A 13,678-nucleotide genomic window follows, 5' to 3' on the forward strand; every position below is an offset into this window, starting at 1 on the left:
ATGTTCCCTTTCTCTCATATTTCATCCTTATACAGTTCTGCTATTCACTTTATATTTTATAGGGATGGAATACCTCCTACAAGTCATACATATAGTAAGATGTAAACTGTTAATATTTCATATAGCTTGCTGCCTAGGAAACATTGGGTCACTACATGTATTTATTTTATTTATAATATTCATAAACTTCTCAATGTTAAAAAAAACTCCTGGTTGTTCACTTACAAACCATTAAATTATAAGAGAGTTGACTCTAGCTTGTACTTTACAGGTCTGTCTTTCACTACTTCAGCAGCCCAAAAACCAACCAACCAAGCAAACAAAAATCAAAATGGACCAAGTATAGATGCATGTATTACACATCAGTTCACACAAAGTGTATGCAAGTCTTTCCAGGTTAATTTTGGTACCTGTCAATTCTTATCCCCATGGAAGGGAATTCTTAAGCTTATCCACCATGGATTCCACTTTCCTAAACCCTCAAACAGAGAAGACTTCCAAAAGATAATATAGTAAGCCCAGCAGTCCCATGGACAGTCTCTGGCCTTGCTTGATTTATCTGTGTCCTGAGAGATGTGTCCCTGTAGCTATGACATCCAAGGTACCATTTGCTTCACTGTCCAAAAGACTTCATTACTTCTGAATCAGTTCAGCCAGAACCACTACCAAAGCTGCCCCAAGCAAGGAATATTCCACTGCCCAGAACAGAGATGTACAAATAGGCAACTCAAGTTCAGCAAAATTATATGAAACCTAAGCTTGTTAAGTTTGTATCAACTTGCAGGCTTGCCCTGCCCCTTTCATATGAAAATCTGTGCATATTTTCCAAAGGTATCTATCAGTTAGATGCATCTGTCAAAGGTATGCATTCTTCTCTCGTTGATTAAAGTTAACTTTTGTGCATTTTTGTGCACACAGATTTTCATGTGCATTTTAAAATGTAAACATTCTGTTGAATTGATGGCTTTTGGTCTGCAAATCACACTGCAATTTACAGACTTCCAGTGCAGATTCTGTTTGGACCTGTCTACAAGGTCAAAGATCAACTGAATTTCTCATGCATCCACAGTCATTACTGCTTTGTTTCTTCATAATAGCCAGCTTGTGTCTTGTCATTCTTGTGGAGCATGAACATAGACAATCTGGAGATGTGTCTTGGCTCTGAGCAGCTGAAATATTAGTGGACTGGTATGCTCCTTACGTACTTAATGGGGCTGTAACTAATATGAACTTGCTCAATGTAACTGAATACATGGGTAGACTACCCATGATTTGAAGTGATAGTTTGGAAGTGATTGTACTTAAACTGTAGACTGTTGATTAAACAATCTGTCCTGAAAACATATGATACCATTATATAAGCTTCTGCACATGTCCTCCTATTTACTGGAATTAATTAAAGACAGTAGATAGTATGATTGCAGTAAAAAGGAAATTTGCCTACTAAGCAGACAAACAGCCTGAAGGGAGCAGGCAACATGTGGAAGCACTGATAAACGTGTTCAAATTCATACACTTACTTAGCTTTAAATTTTATTTTCAAGACTCCTAGAGTATAACAATATGAACTAAGCTCAGAATTTACATTTGTGTTATTTGTTAAAGGTTTATCCAACTTAAGAGGATATTTAAGTTTTTAATATTCATTTAATATTAAATTAATACTTGCATTCATGTTCCAAAGCAAATGCTGACCTTAAGTGTAAATCACTCATGTAATTTCATAAATTCTGTTACATTTGTGACACCATATATAGTGCATTTCCTGATGTAATTAAGTTATTGATCATTATTATTTATGATTAATTAATATGTATTCAATTTATACCCTGCCCCATTAACCATGGCTTACAACGTTATACCTGTGGTTTAAATAGGATGATTTTTTTCCATAGCAGAGACTTATACTAAATATCTCCTATTTGCTTATTTTTCCTTCACCACTTTTTCTTCTGGCTATAATCCTGATTCCTTAATAGCTGCTTGGCTAGCAGAAATTCATCAAGTGAAGCTTCCCCTGGAATGCAGTAAGGAAAACTGCTTGGAAGGCATGATAGAAAAAGTTGCCATCCTTATTGCATTGTCAAACATAATCCTTTCCCTTCTAATGCTAAAATCTCAAAAGTGATATTAATATTCAAGGACCTTTTCAAGTTTAGATGGAACAGATGCCTCTGATTCATATTCAAACTCTTGTGTTGATGAATACAGTTTGCGAGTTTTCTATTTAATGCAAAAGCGTGTTATCATTATGGTGGATCAGCAAATTTGGGAAATGTGCAAAGATGCTTCCTAAGTCATTTCAAATATTATATAAGGATCCAAAGTTGTGCTTCAGTGAAGAGGGAGTTTCCAAAAACCTGCTTTATGCTGCTATCAAAGACTCGCTCATTGCTTCACACTGTTGTTGCTTTAGAGTAACTAACTATAGACTAGAAAAGAGACATTCTATTTTTACCAAGTAACATGAACTGTACTTGTATCAACAGGTAAGCCATCAAGGACTAGAAAGGTGTGACTTAATGCTTGTGTGAAAAATTTTGCTTCATAACAGTGCCCAATATCTACCACCCAATTGTTTGCTTCAGCACTGAGTCTTGGGCAAAAACATAATATGAGGCAATTAGTCCCTGCTGAAACAATTAAGGAATTGTTTTAAATGTGAAAATCCCTGAGAAGTATGTGATTGCAAAGTTCTGAATATGACTCAAAGCCATTTCTTCTTTAGAGAGGTCATGAACTCAATCCTGGTTTTGTGCCACTTTTAAAAGCCCTTAAGATTACTGGTTTGGAACTGAACGGATGTATTAAATTTAAAAGCAAGGACTGTACTATCTGAGGTACTGTAATTATCTTTGCACAGGAATGCCAAGTCACAACCTGGAGACCAAGTATTCTGTTCAAAAAAGACACTCTTGTTATCCGGGAGGTCAGAGAAGATGACATTGGAAATTATACTTGTGAATTAAAATATGGACTGTTTTCTGTCAGAAGAACTACAGAATTAACAGTTACAGGTAACCAGAGCTTTTCATTTAACATTTTTCTCATAAGGCTTGTTATGGATGTGTTCCCTGCCAGCTGGCAGGGTTTTGTTTTGTTTTTCTGTGTGCTGTGTACAAAGGTGTTTGCTTAAAGGGACACAACTATTACACAAAAGTAATTATTAGATTTCATACCATGGCTCTACAACAGTCTGAATCACATCTTGGGTTGAATCTGCTTCCAAACCTTGAAGTGATATTAGCTTCTTTAACGTGTCATAAAGCAACTATAAAAGTCCCTGTGTGCATGCAAGACACCACAGTAGGGTGAATAAAACCCATCTTAGAATCAGATGAGTTATTATTTTGGGAATCATATATCTGAAAACTAAAACAATATCCTGAGTAAACTGTATAGCCAATATATGCATAATTACAAGCATAGTGTCTCATGCCCAGGTCTTCTTTGTTACAATTTCCAGATGTCTGTATTTGATTCTGTAACAACAGTAACAACAAAATTTCCAGAACTATTTTAATCTATCAAATGATTTCATGGAATTTTCAGTTTGTTTTCATACAATGTACATATTAAGGCTGTGATTCCTTACATAGATTCCTGGGAGTTGCTTCTTATTTCTGAGTAGGCATGCATTACATAGGACTGCCATATAAAGAACAGAAAATAAGGAATAGCATGAAATTCATCTATAAGGTATGCTATCAAAAAGAATGCAGTGATGGAGAACCAAGGTAACAGAATGCAGCAATGAGAAGAGAAACTGATGAACCTATTCCTTTGAACCCCCCCCCCCCCAATACTAGTTATATTCTTCTAATACTTCAGTGTTACACAAAATGTGTGTGTGTGGGGAGGGGGTGCATAGGGCCATATCAAACAGTGTTGTTCCATGGATTTGAACAGTGCCATTATGTTGGAACAGTTGTGTTAATGGCCATTATAGTCTACTGACCACATTAAGATGACAATCCATGGCTCTTTTCTGCCCAAATAACCAGTGAGGAAAGCTACTGCTGTAATGGTGTATGTCTCATTGGAATGTTTGTAGAATTATGTTCTATTAGTCAAGTCAGTCAGTCTGTCTGTCTTCTTTTTTAATCAACCATCATTGTGATTTTTTTTTTCCTGGGAAAGATAAGTATGAAATGTTTCTTGTGAGATAGTTTAGTGACAAATCACAGTAATTATGTTTAACTACTTGGTATCTTCAGAATACATATCCTTGTTGCTTTTATTCTCACAATTTATATTAGAGAGATTGTACTTTTTATAGGGCCATGCAGATGACTGAATTTGAAGTTTCTCTGTCTTTGAGAAACATTGTGTTCACTGGTCTATGTTCATATTCTGTATATCCACATAGATATCCATCATATATCTACATCTGGAGATATCTTTTCCATGTTTCATCCTTCTTCCCAACCTAAATTCAAATGTATATCTTGTTAGCAAGTGCACTGAAGGGCTATTTCATGCAAGCTTATCAGAAATACGGCCCACTATATACAATAGACTTACTGCCAGAAAAGTATGTATTGCAGCATTTAGCTACAAATCATTTACATGCAGCAAATCCCTCCATCCTTCCATTCGTCCTTCCTTCCTGAGTGCTTTTCCGCTAGACTTGCAGATGATGTAGTGTTGTTTGCTCAATAAACTGTTTCACTTGGGTTGTTAGGCCCCTAAACTCTCCAGTTCAATACAATTGAATGCTTGTGTAATTTTCCATTTCCTTTAGATGATTTTCTAACCAATTATTCATGTTCAAGTCCAGCATAACTTGGAAAACAAAGGTACAGGGCCCAGTTGCCTGGGTCTTCTTTATACTGTTGTTTCTGTTGGGAAAAACCATAGGATTTGGCCCTGCCTGTGTGGCTGGTTAATTCTGAAACTATTTCAGCCATATGAAAGAAACATTTCCAATCAGCCATGAAGAACATTGAGAGGCAAGAAATTTTAACTAGTGTTTATCCAGTAGTTCCTGGTCTATTAGCAGTTGTAAGCTACGATTTTGTGTGTATTAATGTATTGCTAACCAGTGTCCTGCACTGGACATTGTGAGAATAGAATGTGCTAACATTAGTGTGCTAACATTGGAATTAGCACACTAATCATGCCATTTGTAAGGGGAAGCCATACTTCTCATGGCCTGCTTTGGGGTTTCTAGAGACACAGGGCTGACTAGTGTTAGATATGGAATGCTTTATGGAAAGTTCGAGCAATCTGATCATCCTCATCTTCTTCCATTGCATTTATGCCCACCATTCTTCTTCTTGCAAGGAATCCATATAGAGTCAAACGATTTCTGATAAATAATGTGGCAATGAAAAATTGAAAAATTCTTCCATAGAATGACAGAAGATACAGTCAGAGTAAAATAGGAATATAACTAATAGAAACCTAATTCATTTTTGTGCAGTCCTGGATAAGGAGAGCAAAATTATGCGCACACACATATATATGAATAGGTCAGCTGGATCTTCAGCATTCACTTTCCATTTATTTGGCTGTGCATCTTCAAAGACATTTTTAGAAAGAGTGGCTAGAATGTAATGTATGGAGAACTAGCCTATCTTTGGTGAAGGTAAATGGTATCCCTTCCTCCCAATGATACTACATTGCTCAAGCAATATGCTATCAAAGCATCTTTAATGTAAATATATTGAAAGCATAATAAAATTCAGATTGCCTTGAAATCTTCTTGGCTGATAATAAATTACACTATTAGGGCAGAGGAATATTGCTTTCTCACTAAAGAAACAGTAGTCATAACTGTAAATGGGAAAGATAAAGTGTGATGACTTGTAACAATATGACTCCAGCTAGATACAGTTGTATTTAACTTGTAAGAGCTTTAAAAGATCACTTTCCATTTATTACACATTATGTTGCCTAAATGTGCTGCATTAAATGTCACTGAAGTTTACATATTTTCATAAAGGAAACAGAAAAGCTGTAGATCACTTCATCATGAAAAGAAATTAAATCCACCTTTTCTATGGCAGAAGCATTTTCTCCATGGCTGTTATATAATGCAGCTAATTGAAAGCTATGTCTGTGGTTGTCTTTATTAGATGTTCAAAATCTATAATTCATGTAAGCATGTTAAGCATCTCAACTACTGAAAACTATATGGAGGTTATAAAATGTAATATTCATCCTTCCTTTCAAAATCTGACTAACATTGTCAAGGTCAGCCAGAATCTGAGCTAGAAATTTTCTTGATTCACTGGTGGTTTGACTGGGTTTATTTATTTCAAAGTATCACCATTTTACAATATAAATTTCCTGCACACAGAGTCCAATAAGGGGACAAGGTTAAATCCTGCCACTTTTCCCAATCCAGCTGAGCACCATTATGTTTCCAATGGAGTGAAAAGGGCTCAAACACATAGTTGCTTCCTGCATCTTTAATGTCTATGTGTTTCCTCTCAAGATGTAAAGTAGAAAAAAAAAGGTAATATCAAGTTGCTTAGATTCAACTAGTTCCTGCTTTTGCTGCTTTATGGGGTTGCTTATCTCTGTAATGCCATGCTAGCATTAAAGTGGAAGGTGTAAACTCATTGGAACTCCTACAGTAATCTGTTTCTTATTGAATATGTTTAATGTTCACTAGATTGTATATATCATGCTTCTGCCTATTGCTGTTAAGTCCTTTCAAATTATTTTCTGCAAAGCAACTATGTGATAGATCTTAATTAATTCCATTTTACAGATGACCAAATTGGCAAAATTGTGATTTCCCAAGAATATATATTACATTTGCTTGTATGACATGAATAACCATTGGAATATTTTGGTAAGATAGCCAAGTGGTACATTTGATGGTTGACTTCTATCCTTCTGATATTTTTTCTAACAATAATAAATAAGGCACCCACCAAACTTATTTCCAGACTGTATCTTCACTTCCTAGTTATGCAGCCTTGAGCATACGGTTTAGAGCAGGTTTGATGGCCAACATCTTGTCAGAACTGACATCTCTTTTTATGTCTCTGGAACCTAAATATCCAATGTTCTTAAAATTTCTATGTACCATACTTCCAGCTGGGCTCAGGGAGCAATGTCAGATACAAGCCTGTTTTTGCTAGCCAAGGTTGTGACCTTGACCTTTCTTCCTGCTCCATCTGTTGTACTGATCTGTTACCATTTTATGAATCTGGATTGATAGTAAGGGATTATTGAAGATGTTGCCCAAAACATCTGGAGACCACTGAGTTGCTTGCCCTTGCTGTAATGAAATGTGCAATCTTTGACCTATTGGCATAAAACACAATCGTTTCTGAGCCTTGCAAACAAGGCATCTGTCTGATAAAAGTCCATGAAACTTTCCACCTAACTTAGCAAAACCTAGGCAGTGGTCTTTATATACAACCTGCTAGCTATACCCTTATCCCACATTACTGCGTGCAGGACTTGAATTATGGCTATACTTAAAGAAAGGCTCTTACCAGTTCTATAGGTAAGGACATTTCCCAAGGTTGGTATATATAGGAAAGGAAAATTATTTGGTTGTTCTCTGCATAGTTTCCAGAATCACAGTGTACACACAAACATCCCACTTCACACCTTCTTCTAGAATCTAACACTTGAAGACCACAATAACATAGATTAAATTTTGAAAAGGGTGGGCAGTTAAAAGTACAATGAAATATGGGAATGCTTTTCAGCAGTGAAAGCAAAAATGAATCTAAAGAGACTATTTCAGTTCATTAGAATGCACTTGATTAGAATGCACAATCCTCATTCCCATAAATAGCAGCCAGAACCATGGAAGCTGGCAACTTAAGGATTGAAGCTGCTCAGCATTGGTTTATCAGATGTTAAGAAACCAGTGAGACTCATCAGTCTGGGGCACAGATATGACTTTTGGGGATTTATAATGGTCAACTTCAAGAAGAAGTAATCACCATCAAATTTAATTTTGAAACTAATTAAAAATCTAGCCTGGAGAAGAATTCTTAGTTTATCCTAACCCTAACCCCAGTCCCTTAATTGCCTTTCTCACAATTCTCAACCACCAGCCCAGTCCACATCTTCTTTCCTGCCTAACTTCACCTGTAAAAGGCTGATGGTGGCAGCAGGAGGAATGGCCATTCTGTAGGTTGGGAAAGGAAAAGGAGGGATTATTTTTCCTTTCTTCTGTGGTGCCTTTTGGCCTACAAAACACTGAGGAGGAGGAGGAGGACAAATAAGATCATCCCCTTTCTCTATGAATGGCTGCCACATTGGCCCAGTCTTTCATTGGAATTTAAAAGCAAAGGGTTAGCAGGATTAAAGGCTGAATGGATAATTGATGGAGTGGATTGTGGTTTCACAGGTGGATACATTTAGATATAGCTAGGAAGTGGAGGAAGTAGGTCAGGTTATTTTGAGTCAATATGACATGAACCACATGAGGAATCTGCCAGCTCTAATTGAGCCTTTGGGGAAAGAGAAATTGTTAAATCTGCAATTAGAAGAAAACATTTGTATGTGCAATGGCTCTCGTCTTTAAATGCTAATAAACAAATGTGTGAATAGCAAAACTTGGGGTCACCAAAACTCAAAGAATTTAATCTGATGCTAATTCTGAGTAGTGTCTGTATCAGATTGCAAGCTTTGTTTTCTCTTTTCATAAAAATGGCCTCCCCCCCTAAATGTGTGCATCATTTCTGTCCATCTGAAAGGTACTCATTCTTTTTGCATTAAACAGATATTTTGCATGCATTTTTCAAAAGCACAGATTTCTTCATGTACATTTTTCACATGTACATGTGCAGTCTGAAAGCTGAGAACTATGTAAATGCTGATCAAATTCATCTGAAATGAATTTCTCATACCTTCATATTTTAACATCCATATAAGATGTGTGTGTGTGTTGCAAATAAAGTTAAAATGTGAAAAAAGTCCTTAAACATTTTGCCACTCTTGATAGCTTAATGCCTGAATAAGGGTCTTCAATCTCCCTTAAAATTTTGCTTTAAGTGAAATGTTGTGGCAAAGCTAATTTGGATTTCAAATAACTTGTGAAACAAGACATGGAATTATTAAGATACATTTTAGGCAATGAACAAGAGTTTGTCTCAGAACGTACTTATGGGAAATCTAAGTTTTCTAATTGTATTGAAAAGAGCTGTTTGTACATTTAAATGAAAATATTTTCAACTTACTACAGCTTAAAGCTCTCCAATGTTGGCCCTGACAAATCTCCCAGTATGGAAAAGTCACAGAGTGAGACAACATGCTAATCAAATGATCTTTTCTTCTTGAAAGTAAGCCAAAGCATCAGATTTAAGATATTCACTTTACATCCAAGTTAATGTGTTTCATTCCCTTGATCTAGCAAGTATTTATTGTTCAGCACCTTTATTGAAAAATTCAAGATTCTTCAAAGTACAAAATCGACACAGGCAAGCTGACAGAGAACCTGCATCTTTTGATAGGAGCTTAATATAGCATGATTCTCTATTTTGATGCAAAAATATGTGGTTTTGGGAAATGGAACTAAATGCCAAAATAGATCTTGAAATTTGGTACAAAATGTGGATCATTTTAACATTTTAGCCTATGGCTCTTTGAAGACTGGAGATTTTTATTTAAAATTCATAGATAAGTTTTACTAAGCTGGTTGAGCATTCTGGAGGTTGCATTTATCTTTAAGAACCATCCTAGCAATTGTTGCAAGAATGCAGTTTCCATTGCAGTGAATGGCTCAATAGAGACTGAAAATTATATAAACTGCCCTTTCTATTTTTTAATTAAAGTGTTCTATTTTTGAGTCCAATATACACCCAACTACCATTTTAGTTCCTTTTTATTTATCATCAATAGGAGCAAAAATCTTTAAAATTGCCCACATTTTCTTCATCAAAGAATGGTATAAGCATATTTACCATAAGTTCATATAAGTACTACTCTTTCCCCCTCTTTTACTGCATTATAACACAGCCTCAGCAATATCTAACAATGAAAATGGCATGTTGTTTATGAAAACTTCCTTGATTCAGCTTCAGAAGACCATCCATTAATTATGAAAGAAGCCAAATGGTTCCAGGAGGCAGAGACCGGAAACCAAAATAGGGCCAGGGGGAAAGGGTGCTGAGGCAGTGGTATATACAACTGAATGTTGCTAGCAAATTACCACAAAATTTGTTCATTTATTTATTTAGCGTATGGCATATATTGCCAGGGAGTCTACAATGTATTACACAGAGTAGATGTTCTGGCACCTACAGTTTCTAGCCTTTTATTGAACTGGTGCACCATAGAGGGTGGACTAGCTCAACACTGCTTGGCCAGCAGTGCTCTTGTTGAATTCGGCTCGTCCGGGGATTTTTTTCTCCACCTATTGAATGTGCCCAGGCAGATCCAGTGCCAGTGCTTACTTTTCATCACACTTTCAGCCAATAGGTTTTCCCACCAGAAAGTGGTGGTCCCTATTTATCTACTCACAGATGGTTTGCTTTCATACTGCTAGGTGAGCAGGAGCTAGGGGCAAACAACAGGCACCCACTGCATCCCATGAGGCTGGGCTTGAACTGCTGGAGTTCAGACCATTTCTGATTGACAGTTCCAGCATCATTACGCCACCATGTACCCACCAGAAAAGACAACTACATTTGGACATAGCCACCATGTATCCATAGCATCACCTCGGCAGTTAGTTTCTACTTCCACCAAGCACTATGCTTTTGCATTGCAGCCCGGTGCAGAAAACAGCATTAGCATCATTACTGTCTAGGGACCAGATTATCACTGCTAAAACAATTTAAATTACTTTCCCTTTGCTTCTTATCAAACACTTTGCAAAGAGTATCCCAGAGTATAAAATTAGTGTATTTATGAAGTCAGCACTTACTTAAACTCTATATCCTCATAATGGGTAGAGTTCTAAATGTCCATAAAGGAAACCTGGTCTGGCAATTCATATTTTCATTTGTCTGTTCACTTTTTTTTAAGGCAAAAGCTTTATTGCCTCATGCAGCTTCTATAATTTAGCCATTTAGGTTTGTCTTTTATATTCAGCATTCCAGCCTTGAAAATTCCCCTTTGGTATCTGGATTCCTAGAGGTATAGACAGCGAATTGTTAGGTTTCCCCCTTCCCACTCCCATGAGCAGTAGTGCAAAGGATGTTTCAAAGACGTTCTCTGTTCTAGATATTCCAATGGTTTTTAACAGCTACAAAAATAGATTTGTGCCATCTTCATCTGCAATGCTTAATCTCATCTCAGGACCTGGAAAAATGATGCAATAGAAGTTCTAATAAGTCTCCTGATAATGTATTGGGTAATTATAGCTACACCAGACAGAAAAGGCTAGTGGAGCTACCTGATTTTCACTGAATGAACTGTGAGTGTCTTATTCACCCAGTAGTATTGATGATGTGCAGTCAATAAAAGTAAACAAAAAGTGCATTCAATACACACAGTTAATACACATCCAAAATGATGCTGTGGTGATGTAATGGATAATCAAGGAAATTGGCTGTACTGTATCTTGCATATTTCCCCTTGCATTAATAGTGTGCACATGTGACTTGATAAAAATGCGAAAGACAATCTGGATATAGTTGTGTGCACATTTATATTAGGATAGTTTTGTGCAGAGCTTTCCAGATGTACATTCACATTTGTGTGCACTGAAAGATGCACACCATCAAAAGCAATATTTATGTTATAACTTTCATTGTATCAGTAGCTTTTTAATGTACTGTTTAACCATTGTAAGCATTTGCCAGGTGTGAAATGAAGTGCCTTTCTGAATGTGAGAGGAGTGCTAAATGTATGGATTTTTATTCCTTACTAAAAATAAAAGCTGGCCAAATTGCACAGGCATACATGTATGCATAAAATAAACAGTGTTAACAATGGAAGATTTCTAATGAATTGGTCCTACCATGGAAACAAGACTAGGTAATTCTGATCTCCAACCTCTAAGGAGAAATTCCGTTGAAGATACTTTGGAAGCATCCTTATGCAGATACAAAATATATCTTCAGATAATAATCCTGTTGTTGAATTAAGGTTTCACAAAAATTAAATAAATCCAGTTTTAAGGCACCCATGATGCTTATTAAGTAACCTTCATAAATGTAGTTAAATGACATTTGATGTTAATGTTTCCTATTATAGTTGCAGAATTAGAAGAAGTAATTTTACTTTTACGTTTCCCTAGAGTATGGTAAACTCAGCAGCAATGTCCTTTCAGTATCATTTATTGTTTCCCCTCCCCTTCCTAGGATCTTCAGATAATTGGTCTTCGTAGAGTACAGAATACTCCTAAGGGAGTAATATGAGATGGTGTTCTAATAAACAAGGTATATAAAATGTTCATATCTAAATCTGGATCTCCACTTCTTAGCACTGTTTCTCAGCATATATTTTCTTTCCTATCTTGAATATGTCAATAAATATGCAAATAGAGGGATTACTCTCACACTTCTAAATCTTGGAAACAGATAAAGTTATCTATGTGAAAACATGATTAAGGCAGCAATCCTATGCACACTGACTCAGGAGTAAGTCTAATTTAGTACAATGTGACTTACCTCTGGGTAGGCATGCATAGGGTTGCACTTGAATTAATTAGTTAAACTTGTGCTCTTATCCTCTAACCCAAAATGAAAGCTGTACAATAGGTGAGGGTGAAAAAATCGGTCTAAAAAGAGAGCAATAAGGCAACAATGGACTCTAACATGCAAAATACTAACATAATTATTTAAAGGGGTTTTATAATGCAAGGACAGGGAACAAAATATCACTGAGGACTTTTCCTTATAAATTGTTATCTGGGTATCACTACTGATGTAAAAATACCTTTATTGCTCTTTAGTCTATGTTATGGTTAATTATTGATAAACTGCAACTGAAAAGATACTTAGCACATGGAATTCACAAGTTACCAGGAGAAAGAACTTTTACACACACATACACACACACACACACAATTTTGAGGAAATTATGGTTTACAATAACTACTTATGGCCTACTCCTAGAAAGCCAAGACTGAATGTTATTGTCAAAGCCAGTTTATGTCTAATTCTGAACTTCCCAAAGGTTCTAACACAGCTCTTGACAGACCAAAAAGTATCAAAATGCATTGTGAACATGCAGATTTAGAAATGTTTAGAAAAAGGGTGTTTTGAAAGAAAACACAATTAATGCATGATCCTATGCAATTTTTGACCAAAAAAAAAAAACCACCAAGACTACTGTTCTGGCTAGGAGTTCTGGGCTTTTCTCCTCTGGAAATTTTCATAGTGCTGTATCTTTAGAGATTCAGCTTTGTGAGAAAATATGTCCAACAACACCTGGCCTTTAGTTCTTACTTTCTGAAGTGGTGGATCATAAGTATTTTATTTAGGGGGTGCCTATACCCTGCCTGGCCCTCGAGATCCATGCAGGAGGCTTTCATGCATGAGCCATCTCTTAGGGAAGTGAGAGGGATGGCTGTGAGGAGGAGGGCCTTTTCCGATAATGCTCCCTGTATCTGGAATGCTCTCCCCAAGGAGATTCGCCCGGCACCCTCTTTATACTCTTTTTGGTGCCACACAAAGACCTTCCTTTAAAAAAACAAAACAAAACACATTTTGATATCTGATGCCACAAACCTCCGCTTTGCTTGTTTTTATCTGTATTTTAATTGCTCTTCTTTCATGGATATTTAGGGGGTGTGATGCTTTTAGTTTTT

General features: G+C 36.4%; 1 protein-coding gene across 1 annotated transcript in view; it reads left to right on the forward strand.

The window, feature by feature from the left end:
* The window catches only part of IL1RAPL1 (interleukin 1 receptor accessory protein like 1), a 581,999-nt gene that overhangs the window by 312,081 nt on the left and 256,240 nt on the right, over positions 1 to 13,678 (forward strand). The window contains exon 4 of the mRNA XM_044442750.1: positions 2,864 to 3,017. Within this exon, the coding sequence (XP_044298685.1) occupies positions 2,864 to 3,017 (154 nt within the window). The remainder of the gene's footprint in view (positions 1 to 2,863; positions 3,018 to 13,678) is intronic.

Source organism: Varanus komodoensis, unplaced genomic scaffold (genome assembly GCF_004798865.1).
Source record: "Varanus komodoensis strain SLA01 unplaced genomic scaffold, ASM479886v1 scaffold4, whole genome shotgun sequence".
NCBI lineage: Eukaryota > Metazoa > Chordata > Lepidosauria > Squamata > Varanidae > Varanus > Varanus komodoensis.